Source organism: Solenopsis invicta, chromosome 1 (genome assembly GCF_016802725.1).
Source record: "Solenopsis invicta isolate M01_SB chromosome 1, UNIL_Sinv_3.0, whole genome shotgun sequence".
Classification (NCBI taxonomy): Eukaryota; Metazoa; Arthropoda; class Insecta; order Hymenoptera; family Formicidae; genus Solenopsis; species Solenopsis invicta.
Window position 1 is genome coordinate 21,802,861 of NC_052664.1, and position 14,311 is coordinate 21,817,171.

Below are 14,311 nucleotides of genomic sequence, written 5' to 3' on the forward strand. Positions count from 1 at the left end.
TTTAGTAATTTAATAGTACATTTTCCCATGTTAATGATGTAATTTTTTCAGCTGTCCAACCACCACACTGCGATCCATTCTGCGGGAAAAATGCGCACTGCGAGTATGGTCTTCAAGAATCAAAATGTGTCTGCAATCCGGGTACTAGTGGGAATCCTTACCACGGCTGCGGCGTTCAAGAAAAGTCCGATTGTTCTACTGCAGTGTGCGGAAAAGACGCGCACTGTAACGCAGGTCCCCATGCAATCGAGTGTCTCTGTCCATCTGGCTTCGCTGGCAATCCATACATTCAATGCTTCGGTTAGTTTCGATTAATTTTAGCTGACTCTTTCATACTATCATTTAATTCGCATTAAATCCTTTTTTTAAAATAAAATACAGTTTCCTATAACTGTATTTTAAAAATATAGTATTACCATAAAATATTAAAAAAAATATAATTAGCTGATTTTCTGTCTAACATATTAGCATTCATTGTGGTATTAAGTATAAACAAATATAAAAATATACATAAATGTATATTTATTATATATTGTCATTTCTTTATTAGATATCAATGAGTGCAACGCAAACGCATGCGGCAGCAATGCGGTGTGCATCAATACTCTTGGCAGCTATGACTGTCGCTGCAAGGACGGCTTCTTCGGTAATCCGTTTGTCGGATGTCAGCAAGTACAAGTTGGGCTATGCTCTGATCCGTCGACTTGCGTTTGTAGTAGCACTGTACCATGCCCCTTCGATTACACCTGTGTCAATCACAAATGCATAAATCAGTGCAGCGATGTAAAATGCGGTCCCAGATCCGTCTGTCAAAATGGAGTGTGCATATGTCCGCCTGGTTATAGCGGCAATCCCAACGATCTGCACAAAGGTTGCCATTTACATGGTCATTGCTCAAACGACCTTGAGTGCGAGCCGCAGGAGATCTGCTTCCAGATCGGCAAAGGTGTCCGCAAATGCGTAGACGCGTGCAGCAAACTGCAATGCGGGCCTAACGCATTGTGCATCACACAGCACCATGTGTCCTCCTGTTTGTGCATCGATGGTTACCAGGGCAATCCGAGCAATCTGGTCGAAGGTTGCCAGCCGTCCAAGTCCGTGATATCTGGATGTGTACACGACTCGGATTGTCCACAAGGCTCCTTCTGCATTACCCTGGATGGCGGCGTACGTAACTGCATAAATCCTTGTAGTAAAGTGGTGTGCGGTGCCTATCAAAAGTGTGAACCCGACATTGTACCTGGTCATGCCACTTGCAAGTGCCAGGACGGCTACGAATGGAATCCGGTGCTGTCGTCTTGCGAGAAGCCATCGGTGCCTGACTGCATAAGCGACGACGATTGCCACTCAAGCGAGGGTTGTAGACCAGACGCACTTGGTGTACTGAAGTGCATGTCGCTTTGCGACGGTTTCACTTGCACCGTGAATTCCCGCTGCGTGGCGGAGCACCATCATGGCCAGTGCGAATGTCTACCGGGCTACACCGGCAATCCGAATGACCGCCGAGGCTGTCATAGTCCACGCGAGAACCGTTGCTCCACAGATAGCGAGTGCGCGGAGGATCAAACGTGTCGCAGCACTCCGGATGGTCCGCTCGCTTGCCAACTGGTCTGTGACTTCGTCACCTGCGGTCCCAACGCGCTCTGCGTCGTCAACAATCATGTGGCGAACTGTGAGTGTCCGCCCGGACAGTATGCCGGCGATCCGAACGACTCAACGTCCGGATGCCGTGCGGTGCCTTGCGTCTACAACATCGACTGTCCACCGACGCAACTCTGCAATCGGCTCACGCACACCTGCTACAGTGTTTGCGACGAGAATGCGTGCGGCGTGAACGCTGTCTGCATCGCTGATGATCACAAGGCGATCTGCCAATGTCCGCCTGGGCTTCGTCCAAACCCGGTACCCGACGTCGAGTGTGTTGCCGTGGAAACGTGTCATCCAGATTCTTGTCATCCTACAGCGCTCTGCGTCGCCGGTCCAACGAATGATCCGGTGTGCCGGTGCCCGCCGAATCACGTGGGCGATCCTTACGTGAACGGCTGCCAGCCAGAAGGATATTGCTCCGGTCCCAAAGACTGCCCGGTGCATTCCGTCTGCCACGAACATCGCTGCATTAATCCATGCGAGAATGCCTGCGGTTCCAACGCACTTTGTGAGATCGTGAATGGTCAACCGAGCTGTAAATGCATCCACAGATTCGTACCCTCCTCGAGGGGTCCGGAACACGGCTGCGTGCGGGGTACCAATTGGTGCACGGTGGACGCCGATTGCATCGACAGCGTCTGTCTCGATGGACAATGCAGAGGTAATATATTCGATGTTTTTATCAAATACATAAATAATTAATGTTTTTCAAAGTATGAATCGCCAATTTTTGGTGAGTCGCGAAAAATTTTTCAGCTATAATAAAAATTGAGATCAAAATGTATTATAATATCCAATTGAATTTTTCCTCAAGTTAAAAAGTTCAAATTTTAAACGGAGAACTTTTGCTATTTCAGCTGTGTGTCGTTCAGTTGCTGATTGCTCAGATGGAGAGAAATGTATTAACAACAAGTGTATGGTATCATGTGTGGCACATTCTCAATGCCTGGTGGATCAGGCATGCGTTAGTGGAGGATGTATTCTCGGCTGCCGCAGTAATAAAAACTGCCCGACTACCGAATCATGTATCAACAACAAATGTCAAGGTATTTTACTAGTCATATTGTAACTTTGAATTTTTATTCATATACATATATACCCTCAACAGCAAAATTAAAGGATCGCCTATTCTGATTCCGAAAAATAGGCGTACAAGAGAGCGTAACTTTGTAAAAAATAATCGTAAAAAAATGTTAAAAAAAGCATTTTAAAACTTGAAATCTCTAGTTTTGAGACTAATAAGTCATTAAACAATTTACAGATTGTTTACGAAGTTACACGGATTTAAATGGGAATGCGTCAAATCTCAAAATTTTTTACAAACTTTACAAAGCTCCACAACGTGAAATAAAAATTTCAGAAAAATGCGGTTTACAGCATTCAAAAGCGTGAATATTTACCTTTAATGTGCATACTTGTTGAGCGTTGTATGATTTTTATTCACTGAATTATTCAACATTGAAGCAAAAAAGGCCATTTTTGCTTCAGTGTTGCATAACTCAGTGAAAAAAATTGTACAATGTTCAACAAGTACGCAAATTAAAGGTAAAAGTTCACGCTTTCGAATACTATAAACCGCATTTGCGTGCAATTTTTATTTCACGTCGTGGAGCTTTGCAAAGTTTGTACAAAATTTTGAGATTTGACGCATCCCCATTTAAATCCGTGTAACTTTGTAAACAATCTGTAAATCGTTTAATGACTTATCCATCTCAAAACTAGAGATTTTAAGCTTTAAAATGCTTTTCTTAACATTTTTTTACGATCATTTTTAACAAAGTTACACTCTCTTGAATTACGCCTATTTTTTGGAGTCAGAATTAATTTTGCTGTCAAGTGTATTTTGTTGTATATGTGCAAATCATACAGATATTAATTTACTTTGTATAAATATCAAAAACGCGTAATTTTTTATTAACCTTTAAATAAGTTAAATGTCAAAAAGTTACATAAATAGATAGGTAGAATGCACTCACAAGATTAAAATCCAAACGTAAGTGGGCAGGTGAGGTTTTGACGGCATCCTGGCACGTTTGACACTGTCATTGCAGGTAGTGTTTAGCAGAAAAAGCAGTTTTAGAACTGTTGTAAGATTCTATAATATTAGTTTATATATTTAGATGACAGAAACTAAGCAAAAAAAGAATCTTATAACAGTTCCAAAGCTGCTTTTTTTATTGAACACAACCATTATTACTATTACTTTATTTGTTTATTATTAAACGAGCCATTGGCCGCGTTCATCAGACCACATGTTGAGGTATTCTTCTAGACCATCCAATCAGACTTTTAAGCGGGAAGCACACACTCTTGCATAGGTGCATAACCATTTGCATAAGAAAATTGATTGGTCCATTTCCTTACGCATGTGCTAATGGACCAATCAATTTCCTTATGCATATAGTTATGCATCTGTGTGTGCTTCCCGCGTTCCCGCCACTTTAGATCTAGAAAATAACAGTGAGCACTCACTCAACTGTTGAGTCTGCTGAACATGCCCATTATCCAAGTAGGCCAAGTGATCAATAATAAGAAGATAACAAGTCAAGGAGTTCTCTTGTTAACCTAAAAATATCAAATATTGAAGAAAATTTATGCCTGGGGTGTTGTGAACATCTCATCTACACTTAAAGGTTAATGGATCTGAGGTGGTATCGTAGTTCTTAAAAAGCGAAGGAAAAAAAAACTCGCCTGTGTTTCTAGATCCTTGCAGTAGAAAGGATGTTTGTGGACCAAATGCGATCTGCAGTTGCGCGAATCATGCGGTCGCGTGTACATGTCCTCTCGGCTTCCACGGCAATCCTACTCCAGAGCAAGGTTGCGTTCGAGTGCCAAACACGTGCCAAACTCCGCAAGACTGTCCCAGCCAGCATCTCTGCGTCTCGGGATTGTGCCAGTGCCAGTGTTCGGAACAGAACAATTGCGCGCAGGGCGAGCGCTGTAAGAATGGCATTTGCGTGAAGATATGTTACAGCGATAGTAATTGTCTGCCCGGCGAGTTATGTATTGACGGCGTGTGCGAGGCGGGTTGCACCTCGGACGTCGGCTGCAAACGCGACGAAGTGTGCGTTAACAACAAGTGCAGGTATTACCTTTTCAATCCAGATTCTACTTTATTAAATCGCTCGCATATTGCGCATCTTTACTTTTTAAGGAGATGCTTTCGCTTTTGAATTTTAAAAATTAATTGTTATGTTTTAATAGTTTAATTTTTAAGAGAAGAGCAGGTTGAAAGAGACGCTTGCAAAAATTTTTATTAACGTACATACAAACTGTGATGCAAGGAGGGAGGGGGCGCTCTTGTGCATATTTGCTAAACAGCCAATCAGAACTTGGCTTTTTTATTTGCTAATTTTTCGGCGGTAATTCAAATAAAAAAAAGTATTATTTTGTTTTACTCAATATTTGTGTTTAAAAAGAAGTATCCCAAATATTTTATACAATTTTTATGGTAAATAAAGAAATAAATATTTCTAGTAAATATTTATAATGTTTTACATATATTTAATAAGTATTTTTATACAATATTTATATGTATATAATTTATGTATAATGTTTATATTTACATGTCTATAAATATGTCTATATATGTCTTTTTGCATCATGATACAAACATTTTAAAAATATTGTTTTTAAATAACATTTTCAAAACTGTTGTCACAATAACTCATCTATAGTTTTAATTCGATTGATTCAAAATTTTTAGAATATATTTACGCATTTCTTATTTACAATTAAATAAAAATTCCAACTTTTTGAATTTTCTGGTAAGATTCAAAAGACTAAAAAAAATGAAAAATGAAAAAAGTGTTTTTTTTTTGTTTTTTCAAAACTTTGCTATTTTTGTGAAAATCAATTTTTTATAAATTGAAAAGAGAACTAAATATGTATATAGATTAAAAATGTCTTAATTTTTCATGTCAAATTTGTGAGTCTCAAATTATGACAATAATGAGCCAGTATTTTTTTATACATTCATACAGATTTGCAAATAATTAGCAAAAATATCTTTTTTAATATTTGAAAAAGTTTGTAAAGAATGTATATACTAAGTTTTAAAAAATTTATAGCTTTCATACTTTTTCCAAAACGATTCCTAAAACAGAGTATAAAAATTATACCAAAATCAAGAATGTTCCCTCACAAGCGTAACTATTTATAATTTATGTCTAGAGATTTGTAACGTTTTATCTATTCTCTCAGATGCAGCCATGGATTTATTGCTGGTCCGGAACATTGCTTAGACATTAATGAGTGCGAAGATCAACCATGTCATCCGAGTGCCGAATGCATTAATCTTCACGGATCTTATCGTTGCACGTGTCCTCATGGCACCGCGGGTGATCCTCTAGGATCAGGCTGCGTGCTGCCGCATCAATGCACCGTGCACAGTGACTGTCCTGATACTCAGGCCTGCGTCCAACATAACTGTTCGGATCCATGCTCTCTTGTCGACTGCGGTTTAAATACTATTTGTAGCGTTCTGGATCATGCGGCTGGTTGCCAATGTCAGCCTGGTTACATCGGTGATTCCTCAGGATGTTTTAAAGTAGAGTGCCTTTCTAACACCGATTGCCCAACGGATAAATATTGCAACCAGGAGACCAACAAATGTAGCAGTAAGTTATTAGATAAGCGTAGTATACAGATATCGCGTAATGTTTCATACATCAGTCTTGTTAGTAAAAAAAAAAAAAAAAAACATAATTGCAATTTTTGATAAAATAATACCACCTTCTAAATTTTTGACTATTTGTTTTGTCAGGTCCTTGCAATCAAGTAAACTGTGGATATGGTAATTGTGTAGCCATCAATCATATCAGCATATGTAAATGTTATCCTGGTTTCGTTCTTGTCGGCGATATCTGCACCGATGTTAACGAATGTTTGCAAAATCCTTGCCATCTCTCAGCTATGTGAGTGTAGTTTGTGATTACAATTGATTATATCAGTTTACAGTCTATAGATCTGTTTTTAACTAAAATATTGAAAAAATAAACGTATAGATGCCAGAATGCGGAAGGATCGTTCGCTTGTATTTGCCCTCATGGTTTAGTAGGGGATCCATTTAAAACTGGTTGTAAGCAACCCGGTGATTGTTTCACGGATTCAGATTGTCCGAATTCAGCTGCTTGCATCGATAACAGATGCACCAATCCATGCGACGCACCAAGCATTTGCGGTAGAAACGCAGAATGTATTGCACGTGATCATGTTCCGATCTGTAAATGTCCCGGACAAACTACAGGAAATCCAGCAGTGAGTATTAAATTTGAGCTTTAAATTCGGAAAGTTTACATTATTATTATATAATTATTTATATATTTTATAATTATTCTAATCTTTTGTGCTTTGTTTAAAGATCCTTTTATTATTTGATTCCTATCCTGAATAGAAAAATTTTAATGAATATGCAAAACAATTTTAATTACATTTTGCTGAAAAGATTATTTTCCATGTTTGGAAAATAGATAATGAAGATTCAACGAAAATACAATAAAAATAAAATTTAAACTAAAAATTATTAGTAATATTTAATCAAAAAGTTTAAGAAAATTTTGTTGAAATTATAATGAATTTTTTATGAAATTGTAACAAAAAGCGCAAATATTCCCTATTGACAAATTAAAATCTTATTTTCAAATTTCAATAATCTATTATTACGGTTTTATTGTAAACTTGACTTTTTATAAAATTTTATTGAAATTTTGATGAAATTACTGGTCAAAATTTTGCAAAAAAAAAACGTAAAATTTAACACATTGTTTTTAAAATTTTATTAAACTTCTATTAAAATTTTTCCATCAGAATATTTATTTTTTATTTGTTCCAGACGGAATGTATTCATCTGGAATGCAATTATCACAGCGACTGCGGTCCATCAGATGCATGCTTCGATCACAAGTGTGTCGATCCTTGTTCCCTTTCGAATGTTTGCGGGCATGGTGCTGATTGTTCTTCGCTTAATCATAGTGCAGTATGCACCTGTCAACCTGGCGGCACGGGTGATCCAAATCTTGGGTGCACTCCACTTCAATATTGCAAGAGTGACTCGCAATGTGCGACTGGTTCAGTGTGCAATGGAGGAATATGCACAGGTAAATTATTATTGATTCTATCAATAAACAATAATAGAATATTAATATTATACAATTTCTTATTCAACAAGTGAAAAAGTTAGTGTTGCGAGGCTGTAAATATATAAATTTTGTACATAATCTTGTTATAACTTGCAGCACTCTGTGGAAGTACAAGAGACTGCATCGGCGACCAACTCTGTATCAATGGTCTTTGTCAGCCTACCTGCAGAAGTAACTCTAGCTGCCCGGAATATCAATACTGCCATAATAACATATGTGTTCAAGAATTACGCTGTATATCAGATAACGACTGCTCATACGACGAAAAATGTATTAAGAATAATATTGGACAGGTAATCTTACGTTTTGTTAGATACAAAATTTTAATTGTGAATGACAATAATTTTCTACCAGAACAGCAAGTACGTAACATTTCTTTTTTTTTTTAAATCTTTTTTTGCCAATCAAGGCGGAGTGTCGTAGAGCTTGCGACATAATACTCTGCGGCCGTAACGCCGAATGTAAGGCTGATAATCATGCCGCGACGTGTTCCTGTAAGCACGGCTTCTTTGGAAACGCTAGAGACGACAAGATTGGCTGTCAACCTATCGAATGTGAGGTCAACGATGACTGTACACAAGAGAAAATCTGCGATCATCATAGATGCAGAATTGCTTGTCTCGCGCACAATCCTTGTGGCGTGAATGCTATTTGCACAACAGAGAAACATGTTCAGGTAATTATTTTGTTGTTTTGTACAGAGATTTTTTTTGGCTATCTTGATGATAATGTATATGTTGTGACATAGGTTTGCACCTGCCAACCTGGATACACGGGAGAACCCACACGTGCTTGCAAGCTGATAGATTATTGCGCCAATACACCTTGCGCACCAGGCGCATTATGTGAAAATACGCGAGGGCATTTCAAATGTCACTGCCAACCCGGTACAGTTGGAGATCCTTATAACAGTGGCTGTCAACCGCCGGTAGAATGCCTTCAGGATGCGGACTGTCCATTAACTGCCAAATGTGTCAATATCAATAATGTTCCGAAATGTTTTGGTACGTGTTTTAAATTTGCTAATTTATTTTATAATATTCGTTTATTGGCTTTTTATATTTTTGTTATTTTCCTTGCATAATACATTTAATGCTTGGCCATGTAGAACTTAAAGCACATGTATTTTTATTTATTATTTTTATTATATTTTTATGTATTATATATTTAATCTTCTTATTTTATAGATACTTGTGCACGTATCCGGTGCGGTCCAAACGCAGATTGTGTCGCGAGCAATCATGCCGCGAGTTGTCAGTGTCATCCCGATTACGAAGGAGATCCTAATAATCTGAGCGTAGGATGTCGTCCGAGACCAGTAGTCTGCTCGTCACAAATTGATTGTTTGGTGAACACTTATTGTTACGAAGGCATTTGTCGACGTGAGTAGACAATTATTGAATTTTAAAGTAATTTAACTAGAACCATTTTATATAATTAAATGTCTCTGTATGACTTGAATCTATCTGTAATGCAATCATTTTGTTACTATAATTAATAAAGCTAATACCATTTCAGCATCTTGTCAATCGGACGAGGAATGTAACTTGTCCGACGTTTGCTTGAACGGGCAATGCTTAGATCCATGCGACGTGAGAGGAACTTGCGGCATAAATGCCGAATGCAAAGTCAGAAGTCACATTAAACAGTGCAGCTGTCCACCAGGCTTCACTGGCAATTCCGAAGTAGAATGCGTAAGATGTAAGTATACAAACGATTTCACAACATTTAAGTGTCTTCTGATCAATATCTCTTTGCAAATTCTATAAAATATTTATTATTTGCAGTGCCAATATCTTGCCTCGCAAGCGGGGACTGCAACGCAGGCAATACCTGTCGCGAGAACGTTTGCTTACCAATCTGCATCGTTGACGATGAATGCGCGTTAAATGAGAAGTGCATCCGTGGCAATTGCTTGCTGACTTGTCGACTGGATAACGATTGTTTCTTGGGTCACATTTGTTTGAACAACATGTGCTCGTTTGGTTGTCGCGCGGACGAAGATTGCAACGCGAATGAGGCTTGTTTAGGAAACAAGTGCTTGAATCCATGCGAAGCTACACCCTGTGGACCAAACGCCAAGTGCACCGTCTTTAATCAACGTGCCACATGCTCTTGTCCTCCTAGTTTTATACCAAACCCGACCGCCAAGGTTGCGTGTCTGAGAACGCCAGGTCCGATCTGCCAGGCTAATCGAGACTGTGCCGTAGGCACGGCTTGTATTGCTGGTATTTGCACACCTGTCTGCTCATCCAACGCGAATTGCTTGAGCAACGAAAGATGCGATAGCTCCGGCATTTGCAAATCGCTTTGTAGACGAGACGAAGATTGCAGAAGCGGTGAGATTTGTGAAGGGCTGGTATGTATTTCTGGTTGCCGGGCGGACATCGAATGTCAAGACAGTTCTTCGTGTATAAACAACCAGTGTATAGGTGGGTAGCTTTATCATTATTTTTTATATTTCTGTTTTCTTAATAATTTTGTTGAAGAAATATTATATCGAACTTGTTTTTTATTTGACTATATTTTATTTTTGCTGCATACATTTTTCTATTATTAATTTTTATTATTATATCCAATTATTCTTTGTCTACAGATCCGTGCTCGTTGGCTGATGCCTGTGGTGTAAACTCCAAATGTACAACCGTCAATCACCAAAAGATATGCACGTGTCCATCGCCTTTGGTGGGAGATGCTCGTATTGGTTGCAAACAGACATTCCTTCCTTGTTCATCTGACTTTGAATGTTTACCAGGACAAACGTGTTACGGCAAATCATGCTATTCCACATGTAAAAGGTAAGAATATATGACCACGCACAAATTGCACAAAATTATCACTCTGTTTCAATGGTAAATAATTGTATTTTTTCAGTGACGCGAATTGCTTGAGCGATGAACGGTGTGACGGCGGCATTTGTAAAGCGATATGTAACAGCGATGACCACTGCATCGCGAATCAAATATGTCACAATCGCATGTGTGATATTGGATGTCGCAGTGATAACACGTGTCCGGGCGATGAGTCTTGTATCAACAATCAATGCAGAAGTAAGTCTAGTTTCATGTGCAAAATACTACAAATGTTAGGTTTCAAATCGAGCATACTCAATTGAGTAATACAATTGTATTGTGATTTTTAGGTCCATGCGAAGGTGGTAAGGCGTGCGGTGAGTGTGCCGGCTGTCGGGTAGTTAATCACGTAGCTCAATGTAGTTGTCCAGCGAATTATTACGGCAATGCTTTAATCAATTGCGCCAAGACCATGATTCCTTGCGACGGCTCGTGCGAGTGCGATGAAATTGGCTTTTGCACCACTAGTTGCCACCGTGAAAACGATTGTTCTTGCGGCGAAGTATGTCATAGCGGCAAATGTCGCATCAAGTGCGATATTAACAACGCGTGTCCAAAGGTGAATTATAAGAAAAATTTATGAAATTATCTCTTTTTTTTTTTAATTAATACTGATATTGAAATGTTTAATCTTAAAATTGCACGCTTGATTAAATGCAGGGTTACGTATGCGATGGAGGTTTATGCCTGGTCGGTTGTCGCACCCACTCCGACTGCCCGTCGTCATTGTCGTGCACAAATGGCCAGTGTGAAAATCCATGTTCTGCTCATGGATCGCCTTGCGGAATAAATGCACTTTGCCGTGTCTCGAGCCATCGTGCGGTGTGCTTATGTCCAGAAGGCTACCAAGGCGAACCGAGTCAGGAGTGTTATCAATTGGAGTGCCATCACGATGATGATTGCGAACTAAACAAACATTGCAGCGAATATGGAGTTTGTACAAATCCATGCTTACAGCACAACGTCTGTGGTTTCAATGCGCAATGTCGTGTGATCAATAGGAAGGCACAATGCTCTTGCCCGCCAGGACACTTTGGCAATCCGAAGATCAACTGCAAGAAAGGTAAGTCCAATTATATTTATACAGAAATTCTATTTGTAAACGAAAAAATAACTTTTTAATACGTGCGTTTCTTTTATTTCTTCTAATCACATCCAGGCGGGGACGAATGTCTACGAAGACCTTGCGGCATTAACGCTAAATGTCGAGAGTCTCTGAACGGTTTCGAATGCACATGTGATCCAGGGTGCCACGGCGATCCACATCAAGTGTGTCTCTGCGATGGTGATCTTTGCAAGGACACTCGTTGCGGCATCAATGCAGCCTGTCGAATTTATAAGAATCAGCCGCAGTGTTATTGCCCACCAAATAACCCATCGGGCGATCCAATGCACGCATGTACGTATTTCTTTTTTTTTGTCACTGGGTTTAACAAGGTTAACATATATTAATAAAAGAAATAATAATACCGGCTATAAAGCAAATTGAAGAAATTTTTTTATATACATATATTATTATTAAAACAAATAAGTTTAAATAAGAAAAGTATATAATAAAGTATAACTACTTAATTTATAAAAATATATAATATATGTTAAAAATACATATTTTATTATTGTGATACGACATTTATCGTGACAAACGGTACGTTATGACAAATCTCGCCGCAAGAATAAATATTCGTTATTTATTTCTTTGGTTGGTATTGTCATTAATAATTTGCTGATACAGGTAGCTCAGATAAAGATTTAGGAGACTGTCGGACGAATGGATGCGGAAAGAACGCAGAGTGTATTAGGGACGGAGCTATCTTTGTTTGTCGATGTCCACCAGGTACAAGCGGTTCACCAGATATTGAGTGCACAACAGGTAGGAAAATACAGCTTACTAACTTTTTAACCGAGCCGGTTGATTAATTTTATGTACAGCATTTGTGACTAGCGAGCAATACTGACAATCACAGGAACATGGTCCGTAGAATAACCATGTATCGTCTAGTAGGATTTGAGTAATATATAGACGTATTAATCGAGTGAAAACGTTAACATCGAGAGACAGATGTGATTGGAGCAGTATATCGCCACGACATTGGATTTATACATATTTTATACATATTTTACCTATAAGAGCAAAGAGTACAACATTTTACCTGTACATATTATACAATATAGGACATACTGTACATAATTTTGAGATGAAAGAACACGTTTCACACATATCTCACACATAACTTCATATGTAGAATGTTTATTTCAGTATCCAATCTGTCTTGAGGATATAATTGAATAAACAAAAAGACACTCATTTGCCTTATAGTGCCACTTGAATACAAGGAGGTACACATTTACAGTCGACACCATATATATCTCTATTTTAGGATTAGTACAGATTGGGAACTGCAAAAGGGACATTCTCATATACCCATGCTTGTTATTTGCTGATATTCACGGGTTATTATTTCCTCCTATTCTGAAATCTGTGGGGGCTTGTGTTGTAAATATCGCTGCTTGCCGTTGTAATTTCTCTGAGAAGATGTCTGATGTTTTAAAAAAGAGTGTAAAGTCGTTACTCTATACCTCTTCACAGAGCCTACCCTACTTTCATCATAAATACAAAGCATGTGGTTTATGTTATTTGTGAGAAAGTTTCTTTTCACAGTTCTTATAAATGCTTTTTTCTTTTTTTTTCCTGTCCCACCACCCACGACCCACCGACTCTACACCGACTTGAACACCACTATCGTGACAATAGAGCGCGAATGCACCAGCGACTTAGAGTGTCCCAATGAAAAAGCCTGCATAAATCTACAATGTCTGGATCCGTGCGCGCTACGCGGTGCCTGTGGAATCAATGCCCTGTGCCGAGTGGTTCTGCACAAGCCGCGTTGCTCGTGCCCACAGTGCTATATTGGCATGCCCCATACGGCCTGCCATCCAGATTCCAAATGCGACACGCTCAATCCCAAACCTACGCCGAGCATCGGTTGCTCCTCCGATTACGACTGTCCGGAGAGTCTCTCTTGCCACTCGCAGACAGGCGAGTGCCGCGATCCGTGTTTGAGTTCTCGGTATACCTGCGAAGTCAACAAGAGGTGTCAGGTGCGGAATCACAAACCTATGTGCGTTTGCAAATACGGCTTCGTAGTCAACGAAATCGGGGAATTGACTTGCGCTCCTGACACGCTTACCTGCTCGAGAGACTTTGATTGTCCCTCGAATGCCGCGTGCGTCAATGGGAAATGTCAAAATCCCTGTAACGTGCGAAACAAAAGACCGTGTCCGGCTGATAAGACCTGCGATGTCCTGGACCACCGTCCCGTGTGCATTTGCACCAAAAACTGCAATCCCTCCCTCTCCATTTGCCTGCGAGACAGTGGCTGCTCTCCAGACTTGGCGTGCCGCAACTATCGCTGCGTGGACCCATGCAGAAACTCTACCTGTCCGGCTGATGCCCCCTGTTACGTGGAGGAGCACAAGCCTATCTGCAAGTTCTGTCCCCCCGGCTTTGTGCCAGATACTAAATACGGATGCATGAAAGGTAAACACAATTTCTCAGAACACTATCTGAGTCTTGTCATTTCTCATAGCCGTTATCACGTCTTTACATTGCCTGGCCTTACACGAGACATACAATTGCTACTTTTCAGGTTTCCGACCGTACAGACAGCAGAA

At 39.5% G+C, this 14,311-nt stretch overlaps 1 protein-coding gene across 5 annotated transcripts in view; it reads left to right on the forward strand.

Moving 5' to 3' along the window:
- LOC105194840 overlaps window positions 1-14,311 on the forward strand; it is a 112,723-nt gene that overhangs the window by 39,464 nt on the left and 58,948 nt on the right. For 4 of the 5 annotated variants that reach the window (XM_039456509.1, XM_039456513.1, XM_039456516.1 and 1 more), the window contains 21 exons: window positions 52-300; window positions 551-2,308; window positions 2,505-2,693; window positions 4,351-4,732; window positions 5,851-6,266; window positions 6,413-6,563; window positions 6,654-6,906; window positions 7,481-7,745; window positions 7,884-8,080; window positions 8,197-8,463; window positions 8,536-8,791; window positions 8,975-9,169; window positions 9,306-9,488; window positions 9,575-10,219; window positions 10,384-10,585; window positions 10,662-10,837; window positions 10,930-11,198; window positions 11,300-11,702; window positions 11,799-12,038; window positions 12,372-12,509; window positions 13,392-14,177. In XM_039456509.1, the coding sequence (XP_039312443.1) occupies window positions 52-300; window positions 551-2,308; window positions 2,505-2,693; window positions 4,351-4,732; window positions 5,851-6,266; window positions 6,413-6,563; window positions 6,654-6,906; window positions 7,481-7,745; window positions 7,884-8,080; window positions 8,197-8,463; window positions 8,536-8,791; window positions 8,975-9,169; window positions 9,306-9,488; window positions 9,575-10,219; window positions 10,384-10,585; window positions 10,662-10,837; window positions 10,930-11,198; window positions 11,300-11,702; window positions 11,799-12,038; window positions 12,372-12,509; window positions 13,392-14,177 (7,620 nt within the window). The remainder of the gene's footprint in view (window positions 1-51; window positions 301-550; window positions 2,309-2,504; window positions 2,694-4,350; window positions 4,733-5,850; window positions 6,267-6,412; window positions 6,564-6,653; window positions 6,907-7,480; window positions 7,746-7,883; window positions 8,081-8,196; window positions 8,464-8,535; window positions 8,792-8,974; window positions 9,170-9,305; window positions 9,489-9,574; window positions 10,220-10,383; window positions 10,586-10,661; window positions 10,838-10,929; window positions 11,199-11,299; window positions 11,703-11,798; window positions 12,039-12,371; window positions 12,510-13,391; window positions 14,178-14,311) is intronic. The other variant, XM_039456526.1, reaches the window with a different exon arrangement.